Source organism: Saccoglossus kowalevskii, chromosome 9, assembly GCF_978046115.1.
Source record: "Saccoglossus kowalevskii chromosome 9, keSacKowa6.1, whole genome shotgun sequence".
Lineage (NCBI taxonomy): Eukaryota > Metazoa > Hemichordata > Enteropneusta > Harrimaniidae > Saccoglossus > Saccoglossus kowalevskii.
Window position 1 is genome coordinate 36,526,909 of NC_140649.1, and position 16,570 is coordinate 36,543,478.

Genomic DNA, 16,570 nt, shown 5'->3' on the forward strand with positions numbered 1-16,570 from the left:
TCTGACAGAAGTCCACCCAAGGTACCTACATACCAAGTATCAAAGCAATTGAGTTGGCAGTTTTCAAGAAGAAGTTGCATCTGCAATTGTTGATGGACAACGAACGGACAACAACAGCTCCGCTCCGTCATCTACGATGACAGCGAAATAAATAAAGGTAAGAGACACAGTGAAGACTGTCTAATATCGGTAGATTATCTATCACAAATACCCACCCATCATTAGAACATGTAATAAATTCTTCTTTCACCTTAGGATTCCAACCACCTCCATTTAACATTGCTGTATGACCCTGCAATAAGAATAGAACAACTACGGTGAAAAATTAAATGAAACAACACTATTTGTTTTGCTGAATCTCACGCTTCTATCACACTATTATTGACAGCTTATTTGCTCAGTTTCCAGCCAACCAATCACTTTTTTTTCACTTGCTTGCTTAATGAATACACCAACCGCTGGCTAACTGACACATAATTATGTTTAATGCTAAGTTTAGAGATACAGAATATACATTTGTATCAGCTGAGTGCAATTCTGAATGAAGCTACTGGTAACTAAAACAAGCCATGCATGGCACAGTCCCTGTTAGTTATACATGTTACTGTTGTTTATACATATACGTAGTAATATAGTTGGAGCGTAAACATGTCAGAGATATGGATCCAGAAGCTGATTTTTAACATTAGACATCTTGTATCTGATCGTCAAACAAGTACTTTTGTCCAATTTGAGAGAAATTACTCTGTAACGGCATTAAGTAAAACAAAATGGCTATCAGTCCGCCATTTCAAATCGGTGTGTCAAACCAATACATATGTATATCTATAACATGATGTATAATGAATATATATAATTTGAACATTATCATTCAAAGCATGTACATGTAAGAACTGCATTCATTAAAACCAAATGACCGTTTATCAGCTATTTTGAATCCAATCTGAAAAACAAAATGAAGTGCATCAGGAACCCATAATGTCTAATGAATGTACCAAGTTTGAACAAAATCCATCCATAAAAGATTGAGATCTGGTTCTGGAATGCCAGAAATGCTTGATTTTTTGATGATTTTAAGCACAAAATGGCCACCATTTAGCCATTTTGAATTACATCGTCAAACCAGTACATGTACATCTGTATATCTGTGACATGATGTATAATTAATATATAAAATTTGAACATAATCAGTCAAAGCATGTCAGAAATATGGCACTAGAACTGCATTCATTAAAACAAAATGGATGCCTGTCGGCCAATGACACCTATCTAAAAAACACAATAACGTGCATCAAGGTCCCATAATGTCCAACGTATGTATCAAGTTTCAACAAAATACATTTGTAAACAAGCCGTGATCTAGTTCCGGAATGCCAGAAATGCTTGATTTTGATGATTATTCAGCACAAAAACGGCCACCATTCAGCCATCTTGAATCAGATTGGAGAACAAATTGATGTGTATATGTATAATATTATGTATGTAATGTATGTGTGAAGTTTGAATGAAATTGGTCACGACATGTCAAAGATACAGGTTCAGATGCACACATGTATGTATGCACACACACAGATGTGTCCGAACGGAGACTGAAAATATAGGGTCAGTCAAAAGTGATTGTGTGCATATAATTACAGGTAATTATAAACAGAACATACTTGAACTTCAGACAGGCTACCCTCAAAATACCTAATACCTAAAAAAAAGCCGGAAAAATGCACTATAAATCATTATAAAACCTCAGACCAACATTTTGAATGGTTGAGTAGAAACACAGATTTGGTAAGTGAGTAATAATTCCGGGTTCACAAAATTGAAAATAATCTGGAATTTTTCCGGTCAATGTCCATAGGGGACACAAAGGTAATTGAGTAAAAAAAACAATCAATAATTGGAAGCAAGTGAGAGGTTATATAATAAGCAAAATGTGTAACAGTAAACATACTGTAGAATACTTAATTTTCGCTTGGAAATGATTTTCGCTGAAGGAATGATTCAGTGAAAATAAAATCTAGCAAATATACCTTTTTTCCTATAATTTACATTCAACTCATCAAAAATCATAAATTTTTAAATAAAAAAGCCCAAAAAGTATATTCAGCGAAAATTAATTCCAGCTAAAATAAAGTATTTTACAGTATTTGAACAAAAATGAATTTGATGCTACATTGTATTTACATGCTATTAGCAATTGGTTTACTCATTTGTTATCACAAAGCACATTTCAGGTCAGTAAAAAAAAATACATCTCCCACAGACTTTTTTACTCATTCATTTTGGCTATACATAGAGGCTTTCAGAAGACGTTGTGTTAAGATTAGCAGTAATCATGGAGTACTGTGTTTGGTCAAGGCATGGCACAGAAATCAAGATGTCCTCTGAGCCAAGTTTGTCATATTCTAGAAACAACATTTTCTTGTCAAAAAAAATTTAATTTACATTGGATTTCCGCCCTTAGAATATTGTATGCCATAATATGTAATGTATTCTGTATTTCATTTTGATTGGCCTAGCATATTTTGAGATTTTGATGGAACAGACACTCGTTTACTCGTGTACATTGCATATGTGAGCTGAAAATAGAAACAAATTGAAGGATATTTTGGTATTGTATTACCTTTGTGTTTGCCATGTCTGTAATATACTGATCACCTTTAACACACTCCATAACTTCAAACCCATCTCTATCTACGATTTTAGCTTGTGAGTTGCCAGATATGATGAGAATAGCATCACCAGTGTTACTGTACTGTAAGGACCTGATCTGATGACTGAAATATACCATAGTACCTTTAGTGAAATATACCATAACAGTGAAATATACCATAGCAGTGAAATATACCATAGCAGTGAAATATACCATAGCACTAAAACATACCATAGCACTGAAACATACCATAGCAGTGAAATATACCATAGCACTGAAATATACCATAGTACTGAAACATACCATAGCAGTGAAACATACCATAGCAGTGAAATATACCATAGCAGCAGAAAATACCATAGCAGTGAAATATACCATAGCACTGAAACATACCATAGCACTGAAACATACCATAGCACTGAAACATACCATAGCAGTGAAATATACCATAGCAGTGAAATATACCATAGCAGTGAAATATACCATAGCAGTGAATTATACCATAGCAGCAAAATATACCATAGCACTGAAACATACCATTACAGTGAAATATATCATAGCAGTGAAATATACCTTAGCACTGAAACATACCATAGCACTGAAACATACCATAGCAGTGAAATATACCATAGCACTGAAACATACCATAGCAGTGAAATATACCATAGCAGTGAAATATACCATAGCAGTGAAATATACCATAGCAGCAAAATATACCATAGCAGTGAAATATACCTTAGCACTGAAACATACCATAGCATTGAAACATACCATAGCAGTGAAATATACCATAGCACTGAAACATACCATAGCAGTGAAATATACCATAGCACTGAAATATACCATAGCACTGAAACATACCACAGCACTGAAACATACCATAGCACTAAAACATACCATAGCAGTGAAATATACCATAACACTGAAATATACCATAGCAGTGAAATATACCATAGCACTGAAACATGCCATAGCAGTGAAATATATCATAGCAGTGAAATATACCATAGCACTGAAACATACCATAGCAGTGAAATATACCATAGCAGTGAACTATACCATAGCAGTGAAATATACCATAGCAGTGAAATATACCATAGCAGTGAAAATACCAGAGCACTGAAACATACCATAGCACTAAAACATACCATAGCAGTGAAATATACCATAACACTGAAATATATCATAGCAGTGAAATATACCATACATGTAGCACTGAAACATGCCATAGCAGTGAAATATATCATAGCAGTGAAATATACCATAGCACTGAAACATACCATAGCAGTGAAACATACCATAGCAGAGAAATATACCATAGCACTGAAACATACCATAGCAGTGAAACATACCATAGCAGAGAAATATAACATAGCAGTGAAAAATACCATAGCAGTGAAATATACCATAGCAGTGAAACATACGATAGCAGCAAAACATACACAGGAAATGTTCACATTTAATTGGTCTTTGGTTGTCAGGATCCCAAATATAATTGTTTGATACAGTAATCATATGATGGTCAAACTTCCATGGCCAACACAATGAGAAATGCATGATGTTTTGCTTGCAATGAATTGCAGACAAATTTGGAAAGTTGACCCATCGCTTTATGTGTATGATACCGGTACATGTAAGGATTTTTCAATTATGTTTAATTATAGTGTATAAAAACACTAGCAGCCTGAGTTATAGAACTTTTTCTCTTTTACTAAATCAAAGATGGCTGCCAATGGAAGCCATTTTTCAATAATCTGTTTCAGTAACTTTGTAGAGCTATCAACATAGGTGCAAGCGGGCAGTTTTTAAGAAGAACATTTTTTGAGGTATTTTGTGTTTTTTGATCAATTCAAGATGGCCGGCAAAACCACTTGAATCATGGGAAATATGTTCATGAACACATAATCGTATTGAACAGATGTTGTATGCCAACTCTGGTTTCAACTGGCAAATTGATCATGAGTTATAGAGTAATTTCACTTTTTACTAAATCCAAGATGGCTGCTAAAGGAGCCATTTTTCAAAATCTGCTTCAGTAACTGTGTAGAGCTATCAACAGAGATACTATATGCTAAATTGATTGTCAAACAAGCAAGCAGTTTTTAAGAAGATAATTGTTTGATTTTTCTTGCATTTTTTGGATAAAATTAAGAAGGCCACCAAAACCACTTGAATCATGAGAAATATTTTCATGAACACATAATCATCTTATTGAGTGGATGTTGTATGCCAAGTTTTGTTTAAATCTGGCAAATTGTTCATATGTTATAGCGTAATTTCACTTTTTACTAAATCCAAGATGGCTGCCAAAGGAAGCCAATTTTTCAAAAATCTGCTTCAGTAACTTTGTAGAGCTATGGCCATAGGTGCTGCAAAACAAATTTCTAATCACATGAATGAGCCATTTTTAAGAAGATTTTTAAAGTTTTTTGTCAATTTTCAGAAAATCCAATATGGCGGCCAAGGTCAAATGACCCCTAAAGATTTTATTGCTGATATTTGCTAGACATGAGCCAATGATGCCACACACAAAAAACGGAAGTTCCTAGACCCTCAGAAAGTGGTGCAATTGAGCACTTCCGGTTTGTGTTCTACCTAAGATGGCGGCCAGGTCATGTGATCTACATGGCTGGTTTTGGGGGTATGAACCACAACTCATGGCCCTTTATCAGCATGCAAAATAGCAAATCAATCGCAGCATTATTTTTCAAGTTACAGAACTTACAAAAAACGGCGGAATAATAATAATAATCAAAGCAATTACAATAGGGTTTCGCCCCATAGGGCTCGAAACCCTAAATATAACTTTTTATCAAAAATATTCATTAAAATTAGATAATTGAAGAACAAAATCATCACGAAATGAACAAATCTGAGAGAGGTCTACCTGTAGTACCTATGTAGTGTATATAATATCAAAGCAATTAGACTTGCGGTTTTTAACAAGTCGAAAATATCACTTTTTACCAAAAATGACAAAATTCATGAAAATTAGAGAATTAAAGATATCATCACGAAATGAACAAACCTGAGAGAGGATCACATGTAGTACCTAGATATGTAATATCAAAGCAATTGGACTTGCGGTTTTTAACAAGAAGTCGAAAATATCACTTTTTACCAAAAATGACAAAAATATTCATGAAAATTAGAGAATTGAAGATATCATCATGAAATGAACAAATCTGATAGAGGTCCACTTGTAGTACCTAGATGTGTAATATCAAGGCAATTGGACTTTCGGTTTTTTAACAAGAAGTCGAAAATATCACTTTTTACCAAAAATGACAAAAATATTCATCAAAATTAGAGAATTTAAGATGTCATCACGAAATGAACAAATCTGATAGAGGTCCACATGTAGTACTTACATATGTAATATCTAAGCATTTGGGCTAGCGGTTTTCAAGAAGAAGTCGAAAATAGCATTTTTGACCAAAAATGACAAAAATATTCGCTATAAATAAGACAATTGAACATATCCACACAAAATTAACAAATCTGAGAGAACCACTCAAGGTGCCTTCCTAGAAAGTTTCATAGCTATACAGTTTGTGGTTTTTAAGAAGAAGTCGAAAATGTAAAGTTGACAACGCCGACGCCGACAACGGACAATCAGTAATACTATAAGCTCTGCTCGACTTCGTCGACAGCGGAGCTAATAAAAGTGGCTGTGTCATTTCTGTAATGAATCAATAAATGCAGTTAATGAGTCTTGGTTTTATGCTACATGTGAATAAAAGTAGTGTACATACATGTACTATTTTTCTAAACATAGAAAAACTATCTACGCCTTGCCTGTATAAGAAACTGAGATTTGTGAGAAGAACTTTCAAATTGTTTTACAAAACAGATTCTTGAAATGTTCTGCCATTGTTTGCATTCCATGTCAAGAAATAATGAACATAAAACAGCAATATTTAAATAACGTATAATAGTGTTTTCTAGCTGTGGTAATATTTTGAAAAATAATTGCGTCTAAAGATAAAATAATGGTGTGTGTATTGTTAATATTGTCATGTTATGTTCCTCGCAACAAATATCGCTATTAGAATTACAGAGGAGCATATGGCAAGTAACAGACATCACCCTGGTTTTAATTAATTTCCAGTTATTGTCCATCTTCCCTTCATTCTACACAAGCGAAGAAACCTATTGCGACTGTTGCGTTGTGTTTTTAATGCCCCTTTTACAGTGTTATAGAGATTGTACATGTATTTACGCATCTATTTACTCTGTGCGACAGAATTTGTTATTTTTACCTAAGCTAGGGAGTTTTTTTTAGTATTGACTTAGGGTTCTATGACCCGGAGTTGTTGACGTTGATTTGCACAAGCCATTTGCACAAGATAATTGCTTGAGACTACTCCTTACGGCAAAAGAGTTGGGACCTTGGCATTTGGGCATTTGTTCACAAAGTTTTTGTTGATCAGCCAATGTAAAGGCCATTTAAATACCGAACGTAAAGCGTCATTCCGAACGCTGTACTCGTCGCTGATAAAACATACTTTGTTCAATCATCGCGGAAGCATTGAACTATCATAACATTGAATATACATTGTATCAGTCTTGCAAATAGTTCATGAGTTATAGAACTTTTTCTCTTTTACTAAATCCAAGATGGCTGCCAATGGAAGCCATTTTTCAATAATCTGTTTCAGTAACTTTGTAGAGCTATCAACATAGGTGCAAGCGGGCAGTTTTTAAGAAGAACATTTTTTGAGGTTTTTTGCGTTTTTTGATCAATTCAAGATGGCCGGCAAAATCACTTGAATCATGGGAAATATGTTCATGAACACATAATCATCGCATTGAACGGATGTTGTATGCCAACTTTGGTTTCAACTGGCAAATTGATCATGAGTTATAGAGTAATTTCACTTTTTACTAAATCCAAGATGGCTGTCAAAGAAGCCATTTTTCAAAATCTGCTTCAGTAACTGTGTAGAGCTATCAACAGAGATACTACATGTATATGCTAAATTGATTGTCAAACAAGCAAGCAGTTTTTAAGAAGATAATTTTTTGATTTTTTTTGCATTTTTTGGATAAAATTAAGAACTTTCAAATTGTTTTACAAAACAGATTCTTGAAAAGTTCTGCCATTGTTTGCATTCCATGTCAAGAAATAATGAACATAAAACAGCAATATTTAAATAATGTATAATAGTGTTTTCTAGCTGTGGTAATATTTTGAAAAATAATTGCGTCTAAAGATAAAATAGTGGAAGTGTTTATTGTTAATATTGTCATGTTATGTTCCTCGCAACAAATATCGCTATTAGAATTACAGAGGAGCATATGGCAAGTGACAGACATCACCCTGGTTTTAATTATTTTCCAGTTATTGTCCATCTTCCCTTCATTCTACACAAGCGAAGAAACCTATTTCCACTGTTGCGTTGTGTTTTTAATGCCCTTGTTTACAGTGTTATAGAGATTGTACATTTATTTACGCATTTATTTACTCTGTGCGACAGAATTTGTTATTTTTACCTAAGCTAGGGAGTTTTTTTTAGTATTGACTTAGGGTTCTATGACCCGGAGTTGTTGACATTGATTTGCACAAGCCATTTGCACAAGATATTTGGGACCTTGGCATTTGGGCATTTGTTCACAAAGTTTTTGTTGATCAGCCAATGTAAAGGCCATTTAAATACCGAACGTAAAACGTCATTCCGAATGCTGTACTCGTCGCTGATAAAACATACTTTGTTCAATCATCGCAGAAGCCATTGAACTATCATAACATTGAATATACATTGTATCGTACAGAAAGTACGTCGTCGGTAAAACATACATTCTAAAAGAAGACACAAAGAATACAAACACTTCAAAGTAAGAGTAAGACTTTTGAAACGGTTGTAGGAGTGTCCCACGTTATCATAATTTTTGAGCTGTCTTACTTAATGTTTATTGTAGGCAAGAATTTCATTGTTTTTGCTTAAATATTATGTTTGAGTGATAATACATGTAAGTCTGTTTAACACATTCCGTTCTTTGTTGCATGTTTCATTATTATGAGTCATTTCCTGCACGCACTACCTATATATTATGACATTTACAAAATGTCGACAAGTTAGGCAACAAGGAACCACAGTGAATAATTGTGTTATTATTACATTAAATCTAAAGTAGTCTGATAGTCATTATATACATATTAAATGAACAGTATGTAATGTTCACTAGGTTGGTGATGTGAAACATGCGATAACTTACCACTCACAGGGCCGAAATGTACGAAAAGATCTCAATGTGATATCCATTGCTGCAAAGTCCCAAAACCTTACATCAAAATCATAACTTCCTGTGGCCAACCGAGCTCCAGCTGGGTCCAAACAAATTGCTGATACCTGAGAAATATATTGAAACAATGAATAAAAAGAGAATGTACAAAAAACAAATCATATTGTAATATTTTTTTGTTATCCTACTACAACGGTGCATATAATTCACAGTTGTGACATTTAATGAGAAATATCAGTGAAGATATGGTAATGGTAACAACATGATAGTCTCATTAAATATATTCATTGAATATTATGCAATTTTATCATTTTATCATAATAATAATATAGTAATCTTAGACTAAATAGCAACAATTATTATTAATATTGGTGATTTTGTACACAAGGAAACCCCCCCCCCCCCACTCTTTGCTATTCATCACAAATACAAGTTTGTAATAAACCAATTTCAGTTGTAAGATGCACAGAATTTATTATTCAATCATTCAACAGTAATAATCATATATGAATTATTGCAATAATATACCTACTGCTTTATCACCATGTTCTAGTGTGATTTCATGAGTGGCAGGGATCTTCTTTTCTAAAGACTGCAAAAAATGTGATTAGAAATTTAGAACAATATGCCTCATTGCAATAGTTTACACCACATGCATGGGTAGACTTTTCTGCCACCAAGGACAAGACAAGAATACAATGATCATTATATAGTACAGGTATCATGAAAGGATAATGCTTTGTTGCAATATAAATATTGGAATATTAACCTCTTCATCATCATCATCATCATCATCATCATCACTATCTTCATCATCACTATCCTCATTTGCAGATAACCGTTTTGTTTTCTCAGTGTTCTGCGTTCTGTCATTAGAGGAAGATTCCTTTGAGAATCCAGGAGGTAGAGGTGGTCCTATAGTAAATAATTTGTAAATAACAAGTCAATCTTAATGACACAGTCACCATCCAAAATTTTGTGATCTGAACTCATTGAGATTAGATTGAAACCATTAATAGGAGACGGATTTGTAAAAAATTATGATTTAGTGCTGTTACATGAGAATTGGACATTGGGCAGTCATATTGAATCAAATTACAAAAATAATGTTCATGTTGATGTATCTATTGGTATACTGTCTTTGTACAAAATTTAAACAGAAATGTTCATTGCATTCAAGAGAAAGTAGCATGGGTACCATGAAAAACAAAATGGCTGCCAGTCAGCCATATTTGTTCTAATCACGAAAAAAAATCATAAAGTAACTTGACGCACATATGTAAGACATTATGTATTGTCTTCGTGTAGAGTTTGAATGAAATCCGTCAATGGGTGTCCGAGATATAGCTCCTAATAACTTTGTAAATTTATAATCTATTAACATTGCATTAAAACTGAGTGTAAAAGCAATGTTAACCAAATTACCTTACCAATCATATCATCTTCTGATTCACTATTGTCCTCTGTTTTGTCTGCAACTTCTAGATTTTTTTTACTGATTTCCATGGCAGTCTTTTTTGTCTGTTCAAGCATAGTGTCCAAATCAAATGACCGGGCTTTTTTACCTACATATGAATATAACAAGAAGGATTTTTGTTAACAAACATCAAAGACAGTCTTGTGATAACAGTGAAACAGATACACATATTTTCAGGGTGAACTCAAAGGCTCCATTTTGTAGATAAATCACAGCAGTTTTCACTGGGCTCAAAATTCCTGGTGGCATTGCTGCTAATCAAATCATAACTGTATACATCTGTATACATGTACCAGAACAAGATGTGTAGACATGTATGCTACTCACCAAATCCTGCAAATCCCATCATCTTCGACATAGCATCATCTTCATCCATGTTGTCATCTACTTTCTTGTTTTTTCCAGACTCAGAGGAGACAGAGGATTCAACATGTGTCCCAAAACCCTTACTGGTGGCTGGTTTAGTTGGTTTTGGTGGACCAAACGAGCCAAAATCGGATGTAACTAGGAAATAGATATATAACAATTGAGTTGTATTTAGAATTAAAATACATGCCAGAAGAAAATGACTGCAAAACAGTTATCCATATTTTCAAGACAATTGTAAAACCTGTCTTATTATATGATGCAAAAATTTGGGATAAAACATCAACAGAAAAATTTTGCAAACAACTATTGAATCTAAACAAATTTTCCACCGATATTGCATGTAGAGCAGAGCTGGGATAATTCCCATTACTTGTTGATATTAAAATAAATATTATTAATTACTGGTCTAGAATTAAAGTGCCTGTGAAATGGCTGCTATTTTCACGCCTAAAATTATCCATTGATACATAAATATTATTAATTTTTATGTTTCTAAGCATAATTAATTTTTTTAAGTGAAAAAATGTGTTTTTAACTCAGTCTACGGAAACTTTATTTTTGTGTATTTTAAAACGAGGCTCCTCATTAGCATACAGAAATTCCCCTTGTGACGTCAGAAGGGGAAGTCGCTGGGCAGCTTGCATTGCCGATACGTGTAAATAAGGCAAATTTCTTGTGCTGTTTTCTTGTCTTTGACTAAATTGCCACTTATGTACTTGTTCGTCGAGGAAGAATGGACCATAATGAACACATTGTATGAAGTTTGTTGCATAGGGGTTGAGTCAGATGCGAAATATGTCCGGTCTGGTGTCGCTGGTCACCGTGGTCGTCACCGGAGCACGTTTGTACACTGTTGCTGGACTCCGGCATTGGACAAAATCGAATTTGACTGCTGAATTGTCTTGTTATTTAGCAGGTTACTAGACACTATTGATTTATAAAATAGAGAAATAATTTAAAAAAAAACAAAAAACACAGTTACTGAATAAATGACTGCCGCGTTGTAATGGGTGAACGTGTCGGGTCATGAGTGCGTGAATGGCGGCGCTTAATTCGATAACAAAAATTATTGAGAGCGACTCACATACAGACAAATTCAGAGTGGATTTAGCGTAATTTTCATGATTATGACATCATATTAAAAAAATACATTGACAGCTCAAGCTCGGATTCTTAGTCCGTAAATTTTTACGTCGATCAAGCTGCAAGTAAAGGCAACAAAGGTGTGAATTCGACATTCAACACCAATAACCGAACAATTCAGACACTTTTAGCCTGCGAAAATGAAAACAGCCTGAGGGCTGCATAATTTCCTGTTTGTCCGACGCTTCATTTTCGTGTCATTATCAAAATTACTGCTACCTTTTTACATAACACGGGTGGTCTCTATAAAGCGATAATCAGGATCGCAAAAAAATCAAATCATTTGAAACACATACTCTACGTCTCTTCCCCTTCTGAAATCCGTCTCAGTGATCATGGGCTGGTCCGGAATATATTTTTTTGAAAACGTTTTGTATTGTCGGCGTTTCTCGTTAAAACCTAGTTGTTTTGTCATGGACAAGGACAGTTTTTCAAAAACAAAAAAAAGAATCTGAGGTGAAGTGGACACTGCATATGACGCTTTTAGGAGGAAGTCCACCCCAACCTTTTTTCGTTATTTTCACGGCTTTCGTCCACCGATTTCGCACCTTCGGATCGATTGGAAACGTGGAAATACTTACACTATGACTATACGCATTACTGCAACCGCCCACAACACAACGTTTAACCATCATAAAAGTTTGTTGTGAAAACAACTTCTAAAAATTCGCTCTCTCAAAAATAAAATTAAATAGACAAAAGAAACGCCGATTAAAAAATGTATATCGTTTAAAAGTTCAGTTGTACGTTGAATGACACAGTGATATAAAAGTACGGCCCAGGGGTATGGCTTCCTCTCATATTTTTGCATTTGGTGGCGCACTTTCGGCGAGAGTCGGAAATCCGGAAACAGTCGACTGTTTCAGGATAGGTGGGCGTGGCTACAGCACAGAAAATATCTCAAATTTACTTAGATACGAGTAATCATTTTCAGCAAATAAATCAATAATTGCCCATTTCAGTGGGGCACAGATCTAAAATGGGAAGCGTGTGGGTGGGCATTGCACAGGCACTTTAAGGTTCTTCCAGAAAATAATTTAACAAAACTAGCATTTCAAAAACAGATGAGGTCAAACTTATCATGGGGTTTTTCAATTCAGAAATTAAAAAAATCTGTAATGGGAGACAATTAAACACAGGATTACAATTGTGATAAAAAAAGATTACATTGAATTCTGGAAAGAATGCCTTAAAGAAACAAGCTATGCATGGCACAGTCCCTGTTAGTTATCGAATTTAAGATATATAGTTTTGTTTATAGTAATATAGTTAGAATATAAACATGTCAGGAATATGACTATAATTTTTTAACATTAAAATGGTTGACATCTTGTATCTGATCATCAAACGAGTACTTGTCCATATTGAGATATTGCTCTGGAACAGCATTAATTAAAACAAAATCAACCATTTTGAATACATCTATATATATCTATAACATAATGTATAATGAATATATGAAATTTGAACATAATCAGTCAAAGCATGTCAGAGATATGGCTCTAGAAGCGCATTCTTTAAAACAAACATTTTGAATCTGATCTGAAAAACAAAATGACGTGCATCAGGAACCTATAACGTCCAGCGTATGTACCAAGTTTGAATAAAATCCATCCATAAATTCTTGATTTTGATAATTTGTCAGCACAAAAATGGCCGTCATTTGTCCATTTTGAATCAGATAGTCAAACCAATACACCTGTATATCTATGTCATGATGTATAATGAATATATCAAATAATCAGTCAAAGCATGTCAGAGATATGCATTCATTAAAACAAAATGGTCACCAGTTGGACATTTTAAATTTGATCTGACAAATAAAATGATGTGCATCAGGTCCCCTGGTTGTCTAATGTACATGGTACATGTACATGTACATGTATGTACCAAGTTTGAACATAATCCATCCATAAATGCTTGATGTTTAATGATTTTTTAGCACAAAAATAGCCACCATTCGGCCATTTTGAATTGATGTGCATATGTAAAATATTATGTATAATGTATGTGTGAAGTTTGAATGTAATTGGTCCAGGCATGCACACATGCACAGACACACGAACACAAAGAGGTAAATCCATAAGTCCCCGTTTACGGACTGTGTCCGAACAGGGACTGAAAACGAAGCTTAGTACATATCGGTATATATAATGCTTAAAGACACTCATGAATAATATTTATCTGTACTTAGATATTCATATTTTTATAATAGATAATAAACAAATATATATTTCAGATGAGCAATAATAATCAAAATATAATTAAACAAGTAGGGAAGTATATTTACAGATCATTTGAAATCAAAAATGAAAATTCCTTATAAACTCATTACTAGGTACATTTTGTACTTTCATTTATTATTACTTTATTATTAACTAACTAAACTTTCTTTAATACTTTATTGCTGTAGACTGATAGTAAGATTGTATTTCTTAGAAAGCAATAAAGATTATTATTATAAAGGACAAACAAATAACCTTGACTTTGTTTATATTCTATTATCTTATGACTGATATTAATATTTAATAATTATTATTACTCCCACACATTTGCAGTTGCATTTATGTAGGTACCTGTGACAACAGAATAAGGGTAACCAGGCAATTCAAACTTCATAATCTAACATTAAATTGAGCAACACGCTTTTTTCTTCTCCTTTTTTTCTTGCAATTCTCAAAGACAGACATAACAGGAAGTCAGTAGAAAACAAATGATTTTTTCATCAGCATAGGCAGGGGGGAAAAAAGAGGTGTTAATCTCAAATTTCATCGTCTATTCTTGTTTGCAATTGGTCCAGAAAATGTTTGGTGGATCTGACATAGCTTCGTTATTGAGAATAAATGATTTATACAAAACTGTATGTATCAGAGAGCACGCCACGATGTCAGGTGGTAAAATTAATTTAAGAGTCTGAAATCCTGTAAATAAATCAAGTTTTTATTGTACTAAAAACACAGTTTAATAAAAATTTAGTGGAAAGTTATTTTAAAGTCAATAGACAATAAATTGGAACTTGAAGCGTTCCCCAGAATGGTGTCGTAGTCCCACTACCATGTGTGCAGAAATGTCACTGTATACAAACAGGGAGCCTCATTGTGAATTGCAATAAATAATAATAATAATAATACAGTTTTATTACATGGTAATGAAATTACAAATTCATTTTTGGCTGAAAGTAATAAAAGTTAAGGTAAAAAGGTAAGTAAAAAACAGAACGTTAAAATAACATAAGATTAGGTAGTAAAAAATAAAAGTTTGTGTTTTTCAAAACACACTTTCAGATACACATGTCTAATTACCGGTAGTTTAGGATGGTTAGTATCAATAATGATAATAAACTTGTTGATATTGATTTCAGACTGGAAAGTGGGGATTTCCTTGGTAAATTCAGTGTACATAATATCCCTTTCATCAGTGTAATAGCTACAGTCGGTAATAAAATGAACTTCGTCTTCAATACTGTCACTCCTACACTGATCACAAATGCTGTTCTCTAGTGGGATTTTAGGTCTCTTATGTCTGCCTACTTCTATTTTGAGTTTGTGACAACTAAGTCTCAATTGAAACAGTAATTTAATATCTTGTCTATTATTTAACAGTTGTAGGTATTTAGCTGGACTAAATACTTTTAAGTAGACTGTAAGATCAGAGTTTGGCATCTGGTCTCTTGATATTATTAATCCACATGTTAGTATAATGGTTTTTAGTTTTCTGGTAGAGTACATTACTAGAAACAGTCAGAAGATCAATATTATACAGGTCTTTAATTTTGTTAACGTCTTCCAACCATGATTCGTTATAGCAGTTGTTTTCAAGTTCTTTAACTGCATGGAAAGTAAAATTAATTGGACCATTGTTTTTAATATTTTGGTAGTATATACATGACAGCTTCAATTTGAATCTTTGAAATTAAAGGTAGCCTGCCAGTTTCAAGCCTACAGCCTATTGTACTACTTCTATTATTAATATTCAAAATGTGCCTGCAATATTCTAGGTAACATTTTTCAGTAACAGTGGTGTCCCACTTTTCTGTCCTAACCGATATACCTCATAACTCAGATGCACATAGTAAAATAGGTAGTTGTAACATTTCAAAAAGTTTAAAGTTGTTGAAATTGTTATCAAAAATATTAGCCATCAGTCGTTCTGATTGAGACAATAATTTAATAAGAATAATCAGTAAACATCAACTTAGAAATTCATTTTTTGTTATTAAAATATTTATTTTGTGCTCTAAATAAGTGACATCGCCGGTAACAAGCGTTTCACAGGTACTTCAAAAGCACATATACTTTGGCCTTTAATTTAGTGTTTCTCTACTGTCAATGTTTATACCTTAGGAGACTAAATTCTATGTTCAAGTATTTCATTTTTCATCAAGGCAGAGGAATTCAATATTTCAAAATACAGTAGATCAGCTTACCATGCTCCAGTCTCTGTTTGGCTGTCAATTGACTGACGCGCAACATCGCCAACACTAGCATTGTTGTTAGTCATTAAACAAAACAAATTAAAAATACACATTACCTCTGTCAGCCGCCATTTTGAAATATTGAACCCCTCAGCCTTGATGAAAAAAATGAAACGCTAGAACATATAAGATATCCTCTTAATAACAATACGAATAGTACAGCAGTAAACTATTAATAATAATTATTTAAAATATTATTTTCACTAGAAGTTAC

The 16,570-nt window shown here is 33.5% G+C and overlaps 1 protein-coding gene across 2 annotated transcripts in view; it reads right to left on the reverse strand.

The window, feature by feature from the left end:
• LOC100379073 (WD repeat-containing protein 70-like) overlaps positions 1-16,456 on the reverse strand; it is a 33,312-nt gene extending 16,856 nt beyond the window's left edge. The window contains exons 1-8 of one of the 2 annotated variants that reach the window (XM_085503463.1): positions 16,413-16,456; positions 10,698-10,874; positions 10,324-10,458; positions 9,663-9,808; positions 9,426-9,485; positions 8,867-9,000; positions 2,618-2,771; positions 216-292 (exon numbers count right to left, since the gene is read on the reverse strand). In XM_085503463.1, the coding sequence (XP_085359589.1) occupies positions 216-292; positions 2,618-2,771; positions 8,867-9,000; positions 9,426-9,485; positions 9,663-9,808; positions 10,324-10,458; positions 10,698-10,874; positions 16,413-16,428 (899 nt within the window). In that variant the 5' untranslated portion in view covers positions 16,429-16,456. Of the gene's footprint in view, positions 1-215; positions 293-2,617; positions 2,772-8,866; positions 9,001-9,425; positions 9,486-9,662; positions 9,809-10,323; positions 10,459-10,697; positions 10,875-16,308; positions 16,369-16,412 lie in introns of those variants that run through there. The other variant, XM_085503462.1, reaches the window with a different exon arrangement.
• Between the last annotated feature and the right edge of the window lie 114 nt (positions 16,457-16,570).